Raw genomic sequence first — 20,796 nt, 5'->3', positions numbered from 1 at the left:
GCTTTCCCAGTCCTGTTGGAGTTCTTTGGTCTCTATATCCATAATGTCCTGCCATGTTACAATTCCTTTACAACAATTTAGCACATTGTGCAGCTCACTGTTGATAGTATATTCTCCAACTGGTTTAGAATTTAACAAAGTATTCACTCTGGTTGTGCCGAACGAAAAAGACACTTGAGACCTTGACATCGGAACCGTGGTGGGTCCTAGCAAGCCTAGATTTACTTCTAGAGGTGGCAGAGCGGATACTATAACAGATACAAAATATTAGATTATTCTATTAAAGATAGAATAACGTGAAATACTTCACTTGGAAACAATCCACGTCCACAGTAACAACATGTGTATATGTTACTGGCGCCGCGCGGGATAGCCGTGCGGTCTGGGGCGTCTTGTCGCGGTTCGCGCGGCTGCCCCCGTCGGAAGATCGAGTCCTCCCTCGGGCATTGGTGTGTATGTTGTCCTTAGCATAAGTTAGATTAAAAAACCTTCAGTTTTTCGATGAGGAGTGCACCACAGTGCAGCGTCTTGATAGATTTAAATTATCCTACAATTCCTGCTATACCTTCATGGGTACAGAAAGCTGGCAATTATTCAAAGGTTTTTCTTATTTAATAACAATTTAATAAGAATAAACTACCACAGGATTTGCTCCGTTACTATTACTCCTCTCTTTAGTATTCATAGACGTTTCACATGGACAAGCCACACGACGTCTCTTTGGGATATGGGTCTTAACATTGCCCAATGGACCACCCGAACCACTGGGCGTACATGAAAGCGATTTAAGATTCATATAAGTCCCACGACCAGCTAGGGAAGTAAGCGTCCATCCAGACAGAGTTCCGCTTGCTTGGGTGAGACTAACAACCGTAATGCGGCGGGTTTTTCAAAGGCTGCTTCTAAAGACTATTCTGCCTAAACAACCATCCATCTCATCGGTACACCGCATACCTTGAGACTTAGAGACCTCTATAAAGGTTTTACCACCCTCGCGATTTGGGCGGTTAAACGAAGCTTCCCGTTCTCTGTGACGTACAATGTCCCACTGAGTCACCGCAAGGTTGTCGCTGAAGCATGCCCAGACCTGACGTTGCTCACCACTTTCCAGCTCAGGTAATTCGGTTTCACCAAGCTATACCCTGCAGACGTGTGCTGAGCTCCATGAGGCGCTGCCGTTGACAACGAACTGGGGAGCGCGTGAGGCTTTCTCGAAAACATCAGAGATGCGGCAAACTTGCCCCCCCCCCTCCCCCGCCGCTATTTCTAATAGTTTCTGAGACTTTCTTATTAACTTATAAGAAGTATGGAACATGGACCAACGAATTGCAGGACTGCCTGATTCGTTCGCTATTCGGTATTTATTTATTCATTCATCCAGATAAACGTTGCAAATTTTGAGATACGTATGTTCTTTATAAACGTTGTTCATGACTGTGTTCACAATCACACTCACATCAGAAAATATAACATCGTATTGCAGTAAATAAAAGGATGTTTTTAGCTTTATCTACAAGACAGCTGGCACTACTTACAGTAACATATTTTGCATTTTCCTATTTAAAATCTTGTATTTCACATGTTTTAAAAATGCTGCTACGGAATAGAATGAGTGATTTAGTAAGAATGGCATTTGGGTTTTACTAAAAAGTGAAAATGATGAAGTAATTTTTATATTATGTGGAAGACTATTCAAAACAATGTTGAAGTTTTTATCTGTGTATCATACAGGCAGAACAACATGACCAGTATATGGGCAAGGGTTGAAATACGTGTTTCAATCATAGACTTACTAAAAATGACCATACCGCTCAAGGCGGATTATGTAGCGTTCCCAAACTGAAGCCGCCATTTGCAGGGCAGCTCTGTGTATACACTTAGTAAATTAAGACAAATACCTGGTACACAATGACCTAACAGATGCAAATAACGTTCATAAGGACACTGTTTCGTTTTTAGAAAGAAGTTTGAAAATGGAATGGCTAATTCATGTTGTGTTAAATATTACAATTACTCGAGTTAAAGCTAGTTGAAGGAAAAGTATGATAAAATTGTGGAAAGACAGGTGGGTAAAATTTTTCCAAGTGAAAATAAATTAGCGACTGAGAAAAGCACAAAAGATAGACGCAGAGGATACTGTATGCCAGGAAATGTTAAACAAGAAACGAATATGAAAAAATTTGTGAATGGTATAACAGTCTCACTATCTGCTACCTCATGCGTTTCATGTAGTTATCTTAAATCGATAACTTGTCACTTTTTCGCTACTACTTGTAAGAAACGATCCCTACGTTCTTGAATAGATGTCTCGAACTTCTCTTCTGTTGATGTAGACCTAGTGCAGAAAACTAGGCGCTCGTGATTACTCAGTAGAATTCGTGAAGAAGGAATCCTTTTGTTTGGTTCTTCGGTTTCTTTTAATTGTCTCTCACACCCTTCAGATCACTAGGCCACGTCCAGCAAATGTCAGCTCCAATTCAGAAGCAGTTTGCTCACTTCTCCGCTAGAGCGTGGTAAGGGCATGTGCGATTTGCAACCCAGATACAGCGGATAACTTCCGCTGAAGAATGCTACGGTCTAAAATCACGAGATCTTTTGTAACAATGCACCAGCCACAATTTAAACCACGACTGGCACCCTTAACGATGAGAAACACATCCCTTGTGAGGACTGAATTATATGGAGGTGAAACGTGGATGAAATGCAGAATAAGCCAGAAGAAAATAGAAACTTCTGAAAAGTGGTTCTGCAGACGAAAACTGACGGGTGGGTAGGATAACAAACGAAGAGGCACGGCATTTAATTTCGGGAAAAAGAGCTTTATGGCATAACAAACTTTAGTGGTATTTTGATACGACACATCCTGAGTACTCAAGGAGTACTAAATCCATACATGTTATGAAAATGCCGGCCGGGGTGTCTCTACGGTCTCAGGTTCGAATCCTGCCTCGGGCATGGATGTGTGTGATGTCCTTAGGTTAGTTAGGTTTAAATAGTTCTAAGTTCTAGGGGACTGATGACCTCAGAAGTTAAGTCCTATAGTGCGCAGTGTAATTTGAACCACTTTGTTATGAAAATATATATATGTATAGATGTATGTATGTATGCACATAGGCATGCATGTATAAAGGGCGGTCAGAAACAGCCTGAAAAACTTGTAAGGGTGTTTCAGGGTAGCTTGTGTTAATAAATAATGTTAAGGAATAAATTCGATACATTCCATCGTTTCCGAGTTAATGAGCACTCAAGTTAGCCAATGAGGCCTTAGCGCGCGCAAATTCATGTGGCCTGCCGGATACAATTAGAGTCAGTTGCTCCCTTAGCGTGGATGACAGAGCACGAGACTGTTTAGCCTTTGGCTCAGTTTCCATTCTTACTATCGGCTCATGTCCAGTCTTTGTATACCTCTCTTCTTCGGTTTTAGGAAACCAGACGAAGAACACGTCCAGCGACACCGTCTCTGTCAGGCCGCTTGAATTTGCGCGCAACGGCCTGATTGGTTAGCTTCAATGCTAATTAACTCGGGATCAGGTGCAATACATGAAATTTTTTCTTAACAATTATTTCTCAGCACTACCTACGATGCAATACCCTTACAAGCTTTTCAATCTGTTTCTGACCACCCTGTATACGTATATATGTTCCACATCTCCCACTAACCGTAGGACCAATTTCAACCAAACTTGATACACACATCCCTTACTGTGTGGAAAGAATCGTTGTGGTGATAAGAACCACCTACCTATCAAAGGGATGAGAGGGGGTGGGGATGAAAAAGTGGCATCACTCAAGACGCTCAAATAGCCACATTATATTCATCTAGTATCTGAAAATGGGAGCACCTAATTACCTGCAACAAACTTTACACATAATTTGAAACCTTTATGGAACTTTTTCTCCTTGATAATCCCCACAAAATGAAGAAAGGAAAATAGTTTAGCGTTTACTGCATATTTTTCGCCGTTGATGCAGTTAAACTGCCAAATCAGGCATGACGTTTTGATTTATTACTTCACTACTAACTTTATTCACGACACGTTTTACAGATAGCATTTACTTATACCACTGAACATACCAGCAAAATGGTATCATTGTACGAAACATAGTTCAGAAAATATGACGTCATAGATTTCAACTACGTGAAAACGAAACTGCAGGGCGTATTTAGATACAGATACACGTGAAATATAGTGAAGTGACAAGAGTCATGGGATACCTCCTCATATCTTGTCGGACTTCCCTTTGCCCAGCGTAGTGCAGCAACTCGACGTAGGATGGACTCAACAAGTCGTCGGCAGGAATACTGAGCTGCGTCTGTAGCCGTAGATAACAACCGAAGGGCTGCCAGCGCAGGACGTTGTGCACGGACTGATCTCTCGATTATGTCCCATAAATGTTCGCTGGTATACATATCGATCGATTTGAATGGTCAAATTATTCATTCGAACTGTCCAGAATGTTCTTCAACCAAATCATAAACAATTTTTGCCCGGTGACATGGCGGATTGTCATGCATAAAAGTTCCATCATTGTTTGGAACATTAAGTCTGTGAATGGCTGTAGATGGTCTCCAAGTAGCCGAACATAGCCATTTACAGTCAATTATCGGTTCAGCTGGACCAGAGGATCCAGTCCATTCCATGTAAACACAGCCCACACCATTATGGAGCTACTACAACCTTGCATGGTGCCTTATTGACAACTTAGGTCCATGGCTCCGTGGGGTCTGCACCCGACTCGAATCCTTCCACGAGTTCTTGACAACTGAAATCGGGACCCATCTAATGAGGCCACAGGTTCTCCAGTCGTCTAAGATCCAACCGATACTCTCATGAGCCCAGGAGAGGCGCTGCATGCGATGTCGTGCTGTTAGCAAAGTCATCCGCATCGGTTGTCTGCTTCTACAGTCCATTAACGCTAAATTTCGTCGCACTGTCCTAATGGATACGTTCGCCGTACGTCGCACATTGATTGCTGCTGTTTTTTCATGCAGTGTAGCGTGTCTGTTAGCAGTGACAACTCTACACAAACGCCAGTGCTCTCGGTAGTTACGTTGTCCGCGGTGAGAGGTAATACCTGAAATTTGGTATTCTTGGCATTGTGGATCTCGGAATATTGAATTCTCTAATGATTTCCGAAATGGAACGTCCCATGGGACTAGCTACAAGTACCATTCCGCGTTCAAAGTGAGCCAATTCCCGTCGTGTCGCCATAACAACATCGGACAGCTTTTCACACGAATCACCTGAGTACAAATGACACTTCCACCAATGCACTGCGCTGTTATAGCTTGTGTACGCGATTCTACCGCCGTGTGTATATGAGCATACTGCTATCTCCTTGTCACCTCAGTGTACGTGTACAAATATTTGTGCAATATGTTAAATACATGTGAAATGTATGTGACATGTACATACGAGGACAAAGTAATGGTAAAAAACTCCTCCAAGATCCATGGACCGGTTTCAACGAAATTTGGTACACATATTTCTTATCATGTTGAAAGAAATACTGTGGGGGTAAGAACAGCAACTTCCTACTGGGGTGGAGCTGGTAGCTTGGAGAGAAAGGGGATAGGAGGAGTGGACGTAGGGAGAGGGAGGAGGCAATGGACAGAGAAAGGAAAGAGTAGATGGAAAGAGAGAGAAGGAGATGAACGGCTAGAGGGGAGAGAAGTAGATGGACAGGGAAAGTGGGGAAGCGGATACGAGAAGAGAGAGTGGCAGGAAGAGATGGACAGGGAATGGGAGGTAGACAGGGTGGGCAGAGAAAGGGGGTGGCGCAGATGGACAAAAGTGGGGAGCAGAAGGATGTCGGCAGAGAGAGGGAAAGAACGAGATGAGAGAGAGGCAGGAGATACACTAGTAGAAAACTGTAATAAATACTTATCCTGGCAATGCCCGGCATTCAGCTAATTTAGTAAGAAGGGGAAGTCTCCGGATAAAAGCAGTGCAAGTACTTCAAAGCTTGACTATAGGAAGCTTAGAAGAGAGGAAATTTATATTTGTGCAAACGGTTTCATACGCGTTTAATCCAAAAATCGTTGTCGCGCACTGATATCAGATGACTTCTAACTGAAACGGGAATGAACTGTTGCAGTGACGGTACACCTTCTGGTGGAGGGCTGGCTGGAAACAACCAATGAAGAGCTGCGCGTGCTGAACGCCGAGGACGCATTGCTGGCGTGGTGGCAGGCGACGGGCGACGGCGTGTGCTGCAGGGGCCAGCGGCTGCCTCCGGGCGACTCCACCGCGGCGCTCGCTTACGGCCAGAAACTGGGAGGGATGCGCTCCGAATGGAGGCGGAAACACTGTGCCAGGGTGGACGTCTGGCTTGCCACCCTGACCAAGTTCTTGCGATCCCGCCAGCGACGTCAGATGCACATCCTCTGCCGCGGGCCCTACTTCACGCCGAAGGAAGCTGCGTAAGTACACCCCAAATAATTTTACCGTCTCATTCGTTTTGTTACCCTTTTAACTGTATTTCTTCAGCTTCAATCGGGTCCTCTCTTACGTCTAACCAGGCATTCTACGTGTTTTACGTGATAGTCATGACCATAAGCTGGTTATACAAGGATCAGCCAGAACATTATGGCCACCGACCTGCTAGCGATATAATCCCCTACAGGCGATAGCAGCGTCACCTGGCGAGGAATGACTGTTAGTCAGATACAACCACGGTACATGTAGTCACAGTCATCGTGTTTTCCTTGTGTAAAATGGGGAATGCGCGTGATCTACCTGACTTTGACAGACGTCATAATGTGATGGCCCGGAGGTTCCACACGAGCATTTCGGAAACTGCATGTCTTGTCGGGTGTTCGAGGAGTGCTGGGCAGAGTACAAGTGTATCTAAATACACAGTGCACCAAATACTCCTAACGATGGGCCTCCGCAGCCGGCGACGCATGCATGTGTCAATGTTGACACTACGAAATCAGCAACTATTACGGAAAAAGACACATGCCCTTAGGCACTGGACGTTGGCGCAATGGCAGAGCGTTGCATGGTCTGATGAATCCCGATACTTTGTTCATCATGCCGATGGGAGGGCACGAATCCGTCGTCTTCCAAGAGAACAGCTCCTTATCGCCTGTACTACGGGATGGAGACAAGCTGGCAGCGGTTCCATTATGCTCTGGGAAACATTCACGTAGGCATCCGTGGGTCCAGTGGAGCTCGTGCAAAGCACCATGACGGCCAAGGAGTATCGTGCACTGATTGGACACCACGAACACCCCTTCATGACAGCCGGCATTAGGCGGAGCGGTTCTAGGCGCTTCAGTCTGGAACCTCGCGACCACTACGGTCGCAGGTTCGGATCCTGCCTCGGGCATAGAGGTGTGTGATGTCCTTAGGTTAGTTAGGCTTAAGTAGTTCTAAGTTCTAGGGGACTGATAATCTCCGATGTTAAGCCCCATAGTGCTCAGAGCCATTTGAACCATTTTTGAACCTTCATGACGATCAAGTTTCCCGATGACAATGGCATTTTTCAACAAGATAAAGCGCCATTTCGCAAGGACAGGAGTGTGATGGAGTGGTTCGAAGAACACAATGGTGACTTCCAGGTGATGTGCTGCCCCCCTAACTCTCCAGATCTGAACCCGTTCGAACACATCTGGGATGTGATCGAACGTGGCGTCAGAGCTCATCGCCCCCTTCCAGGAATTTACGGGAATTAGATGACTTATGTGTGTACGTGTATGTATGTGTGTGTGTGTGTGTGTGTGTGTGTGTGTGTGTGCGCGCGCGTGCGCAGATGTGGTGCCAACTACATCCAGCGACCTACCAAGACCTCATTGCTCCAATGAGACGACACGTCGCTGCTGTTATCCGTGCCAAAGGTTGACATACCGGCTATTACGTAGGTGATCATAATGCCCTGCATACATACGAAAAAAAAATTCCCCCACTGGACGTATGATTGTATGCAGTACATTGGGTTGTTGTGTTGCATGGCCTATTACAACCGCGTGGTACGGATTTATGAATAATAGCGTATACATAATTTCATCTGTCATGCTATATTCGAGTAAAACAGTGAAAACTATTATAACAGCATGACATAGGCAGAAGCATATTTGCCCTAATGTTACATATAGTTTTAATCATATGCAATATGTCTTTCTGAGCCACTTACACAGTTAACATGATACCTATCAATTGTTAACGTATGTTCTATATTTTTTATAATAGTACATTTGTTCTACTCATTGTACAGGGGCCTGAAGATTGCATAAATGTAATGCCGAAACTGGTAGCACATAATAAGTTCATAAAATAAATTTCTACATACATACGGCTGTTGGTAAATTATTGCATCAAGAAGGGCTTCCTGCATGTGGTGACATATTTTCTGCCCAGTTGAGATGCTCGTCCAAAATTACACCCAAGTTCTCCTGTTTGCTTTTATCGTATTCGATTACAATCGAGAAGAATGGGAGACAATCGTTCGTGGAGTTGAGACCTTATGAACCTCGCGTTGTTGTTCTTGTGGTTGTTGTTGTTGTGTGATCTTCAGTCCGAAGACTGGTTTAACACAGCTTTCCATGTTGCTCTGTCCTGTACAAGCCTCTTCGTCTCCGAATAACTACTGCAACTTACAGTTTATACATGTGAACCTGCTTACAGTATTCCTCTCTTGGTCTCCCTCTACAATTTGTACCTCTCACACTTCCCTCCAGTGCACAATTGATGATTTCTTGACGTGTTATAATGTGCCCTACCAACCAGGTTCATTCTTTAGTCTAGTTGTGCCACAAATTTCTTTTCTCCACAGTTCTGTTCAGCAACTCCTTATCAGTCTCGCGATCTTTACCCACTTAACCTTCATAATTCTTCTATAGCACCACATTTCGCAAGCTTCTGTTCTCTTCTTTTCTAAACTGTTTATCGCCCACGTTTCACTTCCACACAGTACTATACTCCAGACAAATACCATTAAAACTACTTCCAAACACTTAAAGTTTTATTCAATGTTAGTAAATTTCTCTTTTCCAGAAAAGCTTTTCTTATAATTGTCATTCTAAATTTTGCATCCTCTCTACTTCGACCATTATGATTATTTTACTTCCCATATAACAAAATTAATCTACTACTTTAAGTGGCACGTTTCCTAATCTAATCCCCTCAGCAAAACTTGATTTAATTCGATACGGAACGTCGACATGACGGCCATCATGAGTACATCAGGTGGTCGGATCTTCCTAAAAGAAATTAGTTTAGCTACAGGGTTTTAATTACTGACTTTGAAGTAGCGAGAAATTCAACACTGCCTCGCAAGTCTAAACAAGCATAGCGACACAGACTGACTGGATAGTGAGGCAGAGAGTTAATCCAGCTCCACTAGTAAACGTTTCCGAGTGACTGTGCTGAGTAGTATGGAATGGGAGACAATCGTTCGTGGAGTTGAGACCTTATGAACCTCGCGTTGTTGTTCTTGTGGTTGTTGTTTCGCGCGCCGCGCTACGCAATAAGTCACTGGTTCAAATGGCTCTGAGCACTATGGGACTCAACTTCTGAGGTCATTAGTCCCCTAGAACTTAGAACTAGTTAAACCTAACTAACCTAAGGACGTCACACACATCCATGCCCGAGGCAAGATTCGAACCTGCGACCGTAGCGGTCTCGCGGTTCCAGACTGCAGCGCCTAGAACCGCAAAGCCACTTCGGCCGGCTAATAAGTCACTGGATTAGGGACGAGGCAGCTAGTGAGACTTATCGAGACGCTTCGGCTGCTACGGCGACGGATGAAAAACCTTAAAACCTGTTTTGTAAGTCTTTTAGTAAACCGATAAATAATTAATTAAAGGAACACTTGAAAATTCGTTTCTATCATTTTTATATTGTGTTTAGTGTTAGCCAGCATCATAACTTACAGAGTTCATTCGTTTCCTCATTTGTGTTCCTATTGGTCCCATAGACGGAAATCCACTTTCACACCCACAAGTTGTGGCGAAAGGAATAAACGTTCCTAAAGGTTTCCTGTAATTTTTGCATCCGCCACCAGTCTCTCGCCAGAAAGTTGTCAATAATTACTCAATCGGCTTCCAAGATGTTAGTAGAAAGAACAGCAAGAAAATTGTTCCTGTTTACTCTTAATAGCATTCTACTACTTCACTGATTGAATAATTTCTGTGTCAATATCACGATCTCCATCAGCTATATCGTAGAAATATCTTCGTTCAGTCCACCTGCGGAAATTCAGTCAAGTACGGTAGTTTCACCTTGTGTCAAAGTACATCTTGCCAATTACTCATCACAAACTTTTGCAATATGATCTACTTTTAATCTGTAATTATGACTGCGGCAGTTCATTTACTTTTATATCGGCATTTCATGTACTCACAGTTCAGAGAGCATCTTATTACGCATATGGCACACATGACCAATTAGGAGCATGTATATGGACATACAGAGCACACAATAGCTGATAACAGATGACCATGATCAATGGCAAAAAATAAAATTGTTTTAGATTATTCAGGGAAAAAAATGCTGTAGAATAGTACAAATATACTAATTTGTCCTGAAGTGAAATTGCTACATAATCATATTGTTACACGATGACTTCCATAATGTAAAGATTCGGTGATATGCAGATATAACACTATGGCTTGGCAGTACATAGGAAGTTAAGAAGCTCTCTGCAGGAATAAACACACTGTTATTCGTGCCATATACAACAACCCATAATGACTCTGAGATATTATGTGAAAATAATGGTGACAATTGTATTTCAGTCTGCTTGGTCTCTGGTACAGACTGACCTGTTGGTCGTAATAACATACACACGAAATGCGCAAGAAATTTAAATCATTTTCTGACGTTGAGTCACTCGGACAATTCACAGGTGACTGGGGCAGTTACCGTCATTGAAACGCATCTTTATGATGAACGTAGTGCAAAACCAATCCGTAAACCACGACAGCATAGCATGAAACTATAATTCTTAAATCCTGAATGCAGATTAGAAATAAATTCTTCTGTATTACACAGCTGCTGTCGGAGAAGGTTATAACATTTCCTAAGACTATTAAATTTGTTCAGCAAGGGTGACGGGATACAAAATTCAGAATATCTCAGCAGTCAGCACCGAATATTCGGTAACAAGGACGAAGATGTGGAGAACAAATGATAAAAATTCAAAGGCATCGTTTAATGTGCCCTAGACAAGTAAGCTCAGAGTAAGGTTTTAAGGGATGGGAAAGATTCACCATGGTTTAATAGGCGTGTTAGAAAAGCGCGCCGTAAACAAAGAACACTTCATCTCAGATTCAACAGAAGTAAAAACCTAGCCGACAAACAAAAGCTGAACGAAGAGAAAATGAGCATGAGGAGAGAATGAGAGTAAGGGGTTGTCAACGGACCTGAGTAAAAACCCTAAGAGATTTTGGTCGAGTGTAAAATCAGTAAGTGGGTCAAAATCATCTATTCACTCTCTCAGCGACCACACCGGCACTGAAACTGAAGATAACAGAAAGAAGGCCGAAATACAGAATTCGGTCTTCCAAAGTTGTTTCACCGCGGAAGATCGTAACACCGTCCCTCCTTTCAATCGTCGTACCAACGTCGAAATGGCAGATATTGTGATAACCGATCGAGGAATTGAAAAGCAGCTGCAATCGCTTTCCTTCTAGCAGTAATTTATCGTAGATCGCAACGAAAGGTACCTAACGATTGGAATAATGCGCAAATCATTCCAGTTTTTAAGAAAGATCCGTAAGACAGGTCAACACAAGTATAGACCTATATCGTTGACGTCAATCTGCTGTAGAATTATGGAACATGTTTTATGCTCAAGAATTATGAGGTTTTTAGAAAATGAACATCTCCTCTATAAAAAGCAACATGGTTATCGCAAACAGAGGTCCTGCGAAATCCAGTTCGTTCTGCTCCTCCATGAGATCCACAGCGCAGTGGGCAACGACGCTCAGGTCGATGTCGTGTTCCTTGATTTCAGTAAGGCATTTGAAGCGGTCCCACATTGCCGTTTAATGAAAAAAATACGAGCTGACGGAGTATCGGAGCAGACTTGCAATTGGATTCAAGACTTTTTTGCAGATAGAACTCAACACGTCGCTCTTAACGGAACAAAATCGACAGATGTAAAGGCAATATCCGGAGTGCCACAGGGAAGATGATAGGACCATTGCCGTTTACAACATGATTTAGTAGAAAGCGTCGGATGCTCTTTAAGGCTACTCGCAGATGATGCAGTTGTCTACACGAAAGCAACTACGCCAGAAGATAGTAAGAATCTGCAGAACGACCTGCAGAGAACTGATGAATGGTGCAGGCTCTGGCAGTTGACCCTGAACGAAAATAAGTGTAACATATTGCGCATACATAGGAAAAGAAATCCACTACTGTACAGCTGCACTATTGGTGACAAACAGCTGGAGCAGCGTCTCCCGTGAAATATCTAGGCGTAACTATCGAGAGCGACCTCAAGTGGAATGACTACATAAAACAGATAGTGGGAAAAGCTGATACCAGACTCAGATTCATCGGAAGAATCTTGAGGAAATATAACTCATCCACGAAAGAGGTGGCTTATAAGGCGCTTTTACGGCCGACTATTTGAGTATTGTTCAACTATCTGGGATCCCTATCAGGTAGGGCTGATAGAGGAGATAGAGGTGATCCAACGAAGAGCAGCGCGTTTCGTCACGGGATCGTTTAGCCGGCGAGAGAGCGTTGTTGTTGTTGTTGTGGTCTTCAGTCCTGAGACTGGTTTGATGCAGCTCTCCATGCTACTCTATCCTGTGCAAGCTTCTTCATCTCCCAGTACCTACTGCAACCCACATCCTTCTGAATCTGCTTAGTGTATTCATCTCTTGGTCTCCCTCCACGCTGCCCTCCAATGCTAAATTTGTGATCCCTTGATGCCTCAAAACATGTCCTACCAACCGATCCCTTCTTCTAGTCAAGTTGTGCCACAAACTACTCTTCTCCCCAATCCTATTCAATACCTCCTCATTAGTTACGTGATCTACCCACCTCATCTTCAGCATTCTTCTGTAGCACCACATTTCGAAAGCTTCTATTCTCTTCTTGTCCACACTAGTTATCGTCCATGTTTCACTTCCATACATGGCTATACTCCATACAAATACTTTCAGAAACGACTTCCTGGCACTTAAATCTATACTCGATGTTAACAAATTTCTCTTCTTTAGAAACGATTTCCTTGCCATTGCCAGTCTACATTTTATATCCTCTCTACTTCGACCATCATCAGTAATTTTACTCCCTAAATAGCAAAACTCCTTTACTACTTTAAGTGTCTCATTTACTAATCTAATTCCCTCAGCATCACCCGATTTAATTTGACTACATTCCATTATCCTCGTTTTGCTTTTGTTGATGTTCATCTTATATCCTCCTTTCAAGACACTGTCCATTCCGTTCAACTGCTCTTCCAAGTCTTTTGCTGTCTCTGACAGAACTACAATGTCATCGGCGAACCTCAAAGTTTTTACTTCTTCTCCATGAATTTTAATGCCTACTCCGAATTTTCTTTTGTTTCCTTTACTGCTTTCTCAATATACAGATTGAATAACACCGGGGAGAGGCTACAACCCTGTCTCACTCCTTTCCCAACCACTGCTTCCATTTCATGCCCCTCGACTCTTACAACTGCCATCTGGTTTCTGTACAAATTGGAAATAGCCTTTCGCTCCCTGTATTTTACCCCTGCCACCTTCAGAATTTGAAAGAGAGTATTCCAGTTAACATTGTCAAAAGCTTTCTCTAAGTCTACAAATGTTAGAAACGTAGGTTTGCCTTTTCTTAATCTTTCTTCTAAGATAAGTCGTAAGGTTAGTATTGCCTCACGTGTTCCAACATTTCTACGGAATCCAAACTTATCTTCCCTGAGGTCCGCTTCTACCAGTTTTTCCATTCGTCTGTAAAGAATTCGCGTTAGTATTTTGCAGCTGTGACTTATTAAACTGATAGTTCGGTAATTTTCACATCTGTCAACACCTGCTTTCTTTGGGATTGGAATTATTATATTCTTCTTGAAGTCTGAGGGTATTTCGCTTGTCTCATACATCTTGCTCACCAGATGGTAGAGTTTTGTCATGACTGGCTCTCCCAATGCCATCAGTAGTTCTAATGGAATGTTGTCTACTCCCGGGGCCTTGTTTCGACTCAGGTCTTTCAGTGCTCTGTCAAACTCTTCACGCAGTATCTTATCTCCCATTTCGTCTTCATCTACATCCTCTTCCATTTCCATAATATTGTCCTCAAGTACTTCGCCCTTGTATAAACCCTCTATATACTCCTTCCACCTTTCTGCCTTCCCTTCTTTGCTTAGAACTGGGTTGCCATCTGAGCTCTTGATATTCATACAAGTGGTTCTCTTCTCTCCAAAGGTCTCTTTAATTTTCCTGTAGGCAGTATCTATCTTACCCCTAGTGAGACAAGCCTCTACATCCTTACATTTGTGCTCTAGCCATCCCTGCTTAGCCATTTTGCACTTCCTGTCGATTTCATTTTTGAGACGTTTGTATTCCCTTTTGCCTGCTTCATTTACTGCATTCTTATATTTTCTCCTTTCATCAATTAAATTCAATATTTCTTCTGTTACCCAAGGATTTCTATTAGCCCTCGTCATTTTACCTACTTGATCCTCTGCTGCCTTCACTACTTCATCCCTCAGAGCTACCCATTCTTCTTCTACTGCATTTCTTTCCCCCATTCCTGTCAATTGTTCCCTTATGCTCTCCCTCAAACTCTCTACAACCTCTGGTTCTTTCAGTTTATCCAGGTCCCATATCCTTAAATTCCCACCTTTTTGCAGTTTCTTCAGTTTCAATCTGCAGTTCATAACCAATAGATTGTGGTCAGAATCCACATCTGCCCCTGGAAATGTCTTACAATTTAAAACCTGGTTCCTAAATCTCTGTCTTACCATTATATAATCTATCTGATACCTTTTAGTATATCCAGGATTCTTCCAGGTATACAACCTTCTTTTATGATTCTTGAACGAAGTGTTAGCTATGATTAGGTTATGCTCTGTGCAAAATTCTACTAGGCGGCTTCCTCTTTCATTTCTTCCCCCCAATCCATATTCACCTACTATGTTTCCTTCTCTCCCTTTTCCTACTGACGAATTCCAGTCACCCATGACTATTAAATTTTCGTCTCCCTTCACTACCTCAATAATTTCTTTTATCTCGTCATACATTTTATCAATTTCTTCTTCATCTGCAGAGCTAGTTGGCATATAAACTTGTACTACTGTAGTAGGCATGGGCTTTGTGTCTATCTTTGCCACAATAAGGCGTTCACTATGCTGTTTGTAGTAGCTAACCCGCACTCCTATTTTTTTATTCATTATTAAACCTACTCCTGCATTACCCCTATTTGATTTTGTATTTATAACCCTGTAATCACCTGACCAAAAGTCTTGTTCCTCCTGCCACCGAACTTCACTAATTCCCACTATATCTAACTTTAACCTATCCATTTCCCTTTTTAAATTTTCTAACCTACCTGCCCGATTAAGGGATCTGACATTCCACGCTCCGATCCGTAGAACGCCAGTTTTCTTTCTCCTGATAACGACGTCCTCTTGAGTAGACCCCGCCCGGAGATCCGAATGGGGGACTATTTTACCTCCGGAATATTTTACCCAAGAGGACGCCATCATCATTTAATCATACAGTAAAGCTGCATGTCCTCGGGAAAAATTACGGCTGTAGTTTCCCCTTGCTTTCAGCCGTTCGCAGTACCAGCACAGCAAGGCCGTTTTGGTTAATGTTACAAGGCCAGATCAGTCAATCATCCAGACTGTTGCCCCTGCAACTACTGAAAAGGCTGCTGCCCCTCTTCAGCTCTTCAGAGAGCGTTACGAACATACTAAGCGAACTCTACTGGCAGACATTACAAGTGAGGCGTTGTGTGTCACGGAGAGATTTACTATTGAAATTTGGGGACAACACTTTTCAGGAGGAGTCGGACAACATATAACTCTCCCCCCCCCCCCCCCCCATACATCTCGCTTATTGACCAGGAGGAGAAAATTCGTGAAATTAGAGCCAATACAGAGGCTTACCGACAATCATTCCTCCTATGCACTATTCGCGAGTGGAACAGGGATGGAGGGATCAGATAGTAACCTCCGCCACACACCATTAGCTGGATTTCGAAGTACGATGTAGATGTGGATGTAAACTTTGACTGCCACTCTTAATCAGCAACAGCATTGCGCATTGTTTCCTGGGCAGAGCTCTTCGTCGACTAACGCATGACTGCATTTCCTACAAGGAGAAACGGTGGTTGCCTGAAGTGTGTTGCCTTATTTCATCGTAAAAGTCCAATCAGACTACTTCGTTCATCTGTTCGCAGTTTAAAAATCGTGTATTTTGGTGCCCATTACAGAGCAATTGCACTAAATAAATTGACTTATTCATTGCTCTTTTCCTTATCCATGAAATCCAGCTCCATGCGGCAGAAGTTGTAAAAGTTTCCACGGAGTTGGTATACGCTTATGCTATTCGATATACAGACAGATAGCTGTCTCACTACACATTCATCCAGATAATCCATAGACACTTACATTATGCATTTTTCATGACTTTTTATTATCTTTCATTTCTGGATGGGCTGCCGAAATTCTATTCTTCACCACGTGGAAAAATCGAAGAGATTGACGCAGCAGCTAAGGAACTGGACTCATTTTCGTGAGTCATTTCAAATCATAGTCCTCCGCTCCAAATCTTGATTTTCGTGGTTTTCGTGAGCCATTTAAACTGACAGACGGAGTGATTCCTTTGGAAAGAGAGCCGCCAAATTCCTTCTCCAACTTCGTCAAATCCACGCTTGTGCTACTTTGCTAATGACCTCTTAGTCATTGGGCAGCAAAGGTCTATGGTACACTATATTCTCCTGTCGATTTCTGTATTTCCCCTGGAAAAGAGCAGTACACAGCTCCCCGCACATGGATGCAGAGTACCTTATCACACGACTGGGCTTAGCTCCGGCAACGACCGATACTGTACTTGCCTTTGTCAACTTATACAGGGTGACAATTATTGAACTATATGAAAAAATATAAAGTAGTTACAAACTACGGCGTGAACACACTTTATTCAACATGTAAACGTCACTACAGATATTTGGATTTAGGTTATGACATGCTCGATACGCCTACCACCTATGGCGAAGATGTGGCGCAGACGAATAGCGAAATTCTGCATGGCCCGCTGAAGTGTCGGAACACTGATGCTGTCGATGACCTCCTAAATGGCTGTTTTCTGCTCAGAAGTTGTTTTGGGGTTATTTCTAAATACATTGTCTTTAATACAGCCCCCTCAAAAAGGGGTCGCATGTGTTCAGATCCGGAGAATATGGCGGCCAATCGAGTACTATGCCAGCGAGCTCTGGTTACCCCAGAGCCTGAATGCAGTCTCCAAAGTGCTCCTCCAGGACATCAAACACTCTCTTGCTTCGATGGGTCAAGGTTTGTATTGCATGAACCACATTTTGTGGAAATCAGGCTGACTTTGGATAATGAGGATGAAATCATCTTCGAAAATCTTCACGCAGCGCTTAGTAGTCGCGTTTTAAGGAATATCGCAACGATTGTTCCGTGACTGGACATTGCACACCACACAGTCCCCCACTGAGGATGAAGAAACCTCTCTATCGCGAAATGCGGTTTCTAAGTCCCCAAAATGCGCCAGTTTTGCTTAGTGAGGAACCCATCCAAATGAAAGTGGGCTTCGTCGCTAAACCAAACCATGCATGCGCATACAAATACAAATAATGGCCCACTGCGAACCTTGCAGTTTGAACGTCGTAACGCAAATCGTTCAGAAGTTATGACGATTTTATTGCATGTAGCTCAATAATTGTCACCCTGTAGCTTGATCTGCTTGCCTCCGGAGCAGAACGAAGCACTGTGCTGCTCCCAGTGCCATCATTCACATCTCTTCGTCGGGTTTCTAGTTATTCCCCGTACAGACATGCATTTTCTCCTTACACCATACATTTAATGTCGGTCGTATTATTCGTTGCATTGCGTGGGAGACTTACATGCAATTCAGTTCCTTGTTCACACAATGCAATAGTCACAAGTAAATCAACTAATCTGCTCTAAATATGCGACCAGAATTTTTTTAGCGAATATTTCATTTCGCAGGCAAACTAAAGTATTCTAGTTACTGTAATGCAAGCTATTGTACAAAGACACCTTTGAGTAGTAGTCGCTGACGATGGAGTCGTTCCTTTCTTTTCATTCTGCATAATGCAGTACTCCAAAATAATTTGCTCCTGTTCCATTAACAGCTGATCCTTGGTCGCTGGGGTAACGAATTGTCCGAAGCGGCTGAAAAAAGAAAAATACAATTTCCATTTTGAAGAAGGTTCGTCAAACCGTTGAACTTATTATAGCCTTATAGATATGGAATTATACAATATTGTATGTCCTAGTTTGTCACCGCCTTTATCAGGAATGGCAACATTAGTCTCGCGAAACGCAGCTTGCTCTGTTCGTCCACGAGCCCTAGAGGGTTGCAGATAGTGATAACCAGGTTCATACCACGTTCCTTGACGTGTGGAAGGCATTTCATACTGTTCTGTACTACCGCCTAACGAACAGAATATGAGTTCAGGGAATTTGCAGTTCACACGTCGCTGTTACCAGGAGGAAATAGTCGGATGTAAAACTAACTTCTGCGGTACCCCTTCAGAAGGTTCCAGCACTGTTCCTGTTCGCTGTGTACACTGCTCGTAATTAAAATTGCAATACGTGGAAGGATAGCAAATTTTACTTGCTACACGTATACAGAATAGTAGGGAGAATACATTATTAAATCTTTAGGTGATTTGGGGATATACAGGCTGTGAAGTCTAGTACACTGTGCGGCCACCTATGGCTGCAACAATGGAAATAACCCAGCTTAACATGTAATAGAACTGAGCTTGGCTGACAGGTTCATCATTCGTGGTTGGCGAGTGGTGGTGTGCCACTCTCTCGGCACCCATGACCGTATGTTTTCAATGAGTGAGAGACCCGGCGAAAGTGCAGACCAGTCAAATTCCTTCTGTATTGAGGTATGTCAGGACAATAGAGGCAATATGTAGTCTTGCGTTATCTTGCTGAAAGATAACGTCACAGAGACATCGAAGATAAGGCAAACCACCACCATAACACGGCGGAAATGTAATGGTTGCTCTCCAAATTACAATCTATCCGAACCGGAAGTCATCGTGTTGCGTACCCAAAACACCCTGGACAGTCTGACGATGACGAATCCAATCCAGTCGTGTAACTTTTGTTCTCCTCGAAGCATCCACACACGGATACGACTATCTTGATGCTGTACATGGAACCAGGACTCGTCCGAAAAGACTACATTGGGTGCGGACACTGCCAGTTGACACTCTACATAATAAACAGTAACTTCTTTATTATATGTAAGTGAAAGCCACATTGACTGGTACTTAGTGGTAAATCCCACTGCCAAAGATCTGTATCTTTCAGTACCAGATGTGAAGAAGACTTGCTAGTCAGATCGATTAATAATAAATAAATAAATGAATGAATATAATATAAATTAATAAAAGTAGTCACCCAGACGGTCTTTCCCATAAATTACCCAACGGAGATCACGATCCTGAGATATGCCGTCAGTTATTGAACTGTCCTGCCGATTGGGGGACTAAGGCACTAACAGACTGGCACGCTTTAAGTAATATTGTTTATTGGACACGAACTCAATTAGTATAGTCTGAGGACGAAGTGTACTCATGCAATAGAAGTGAAAATCTCAAGACTACAACAGAAATGGCGATTACGTAGCCAGTACCCACAGGGACGAAGTCCTGGTCGTCGGTAGAGGCGATGAGCGGTGGAAGCGTGGCTTCCGGATCGGTGGTACCACAGCAGTGCCTGGTTGCCCGGTGACGGCGCCAGGCAGCAATGTTGGTGGTGTTGCAGCTGCTGCAGGCGTCGGGGTCCGTGGCGCAGTTTCACTGCTTGGCTGACGATACGTCGGGAAGCCACAGTTGAAGTGGCCGAGGAGAGGTTCGGTGGGGACGTAAGTACTTGCGCAGAGGAACACAGGCACGCCGCCACTTGGAAACGTAACAACGCAGACACAAATCCCGCGCTGCTGCAGCTGTTTACTGCTACACACACGCCCCGTAGCGGCGCGAACTGCGCGTCCCGGAAGTTGTGACGGCCGTAGGGGCTTGGCGGTAAACAACGCAGCTTTCTGTTGACGAACACCTACTTTGGGGTGATGTGAGGTCGCGACTAGTTCGTGAAGCATATCCAAGAAACACGGTGGCCGAATATACTACAGTTAGGAAAGACACGTTAAAATTCGATTACACTTTCGGCGAGTAATTACTCTAAAATGTTCAAATGTGTGTGAAATCTTATGGGACCTAACTGCTAAAACCATCAGTCCCTAAGCTTGCACACTACTTAACCAAAATTATCCTAAGGACAAACACACACCCATGCCCGAGGGAGGACTCGAACCTCCGCCGGGACCAGCCAAACAGTCCATGACTGCAACGCCTTAAACCGCTTTTTCTATTATTTTTTATTTTTTTGTTTTTTGTTTTCTATTTTTTTAATTTTATTTTTTGTGCTGGAGCCGGGACTGGAATCCGGGTCTCCCTGCTCGCTTTCTTTAATTTTTTTTTGTAAATTTAGCCCCTTAGGAAAATGGAACTACAAAAAAGAAAAAAAACTAAGTGTCACCGCCACTTTTCATCCTATAACAAAATAATCTGACCCACTTCAGGCGTTGGCTCCTGAGTAAACCAA

The 20,796-nt window shown here is 43.2% G+C and overlaps 1 protein-coding gene across 1 annotated transcript in view; it reads left to right on the top strand.

Moving 5' to 3' along the window:
- LOC126249637 (angiotensin-converting enzyme-like) overlaps nucleotides 1–20,796 on the top strand; it is a 274,120-nt gene that overhangs the window by 94,281 nt on the left and 159,043 nt on the right. Inside the window, exon 3 of the mRNA XM_049951314.1 lies at nucleotides 6,100–6,424. Coding sequence (XP_049807271.1) covers nucleotides 6,100–6,424 — 325 coding nt within the window. The remainder of the gene's footprint in view (nucleotides 1–6,099; nucleotides 6,425–20,796) is intronic.

This window comes from Schistocerca nitens, chromosome 3 (assembly GCF_023898315.1).
Source record: "Schistocerca nitens isolate TAMUIC-IGC-003100 chromosome 3, iqSchNite1.1, whole genome shotgun sequence".
Classification (NCBI taxonomy): Eukaryota; Metazoa; Arthropoda; class Insecta; order Orthoptera; family Acrididae; genus Schistocerca; species Schistocerca nitens.
This window is presented reverse-complemented; position numbering and strand designations above follow the sequence as displayed.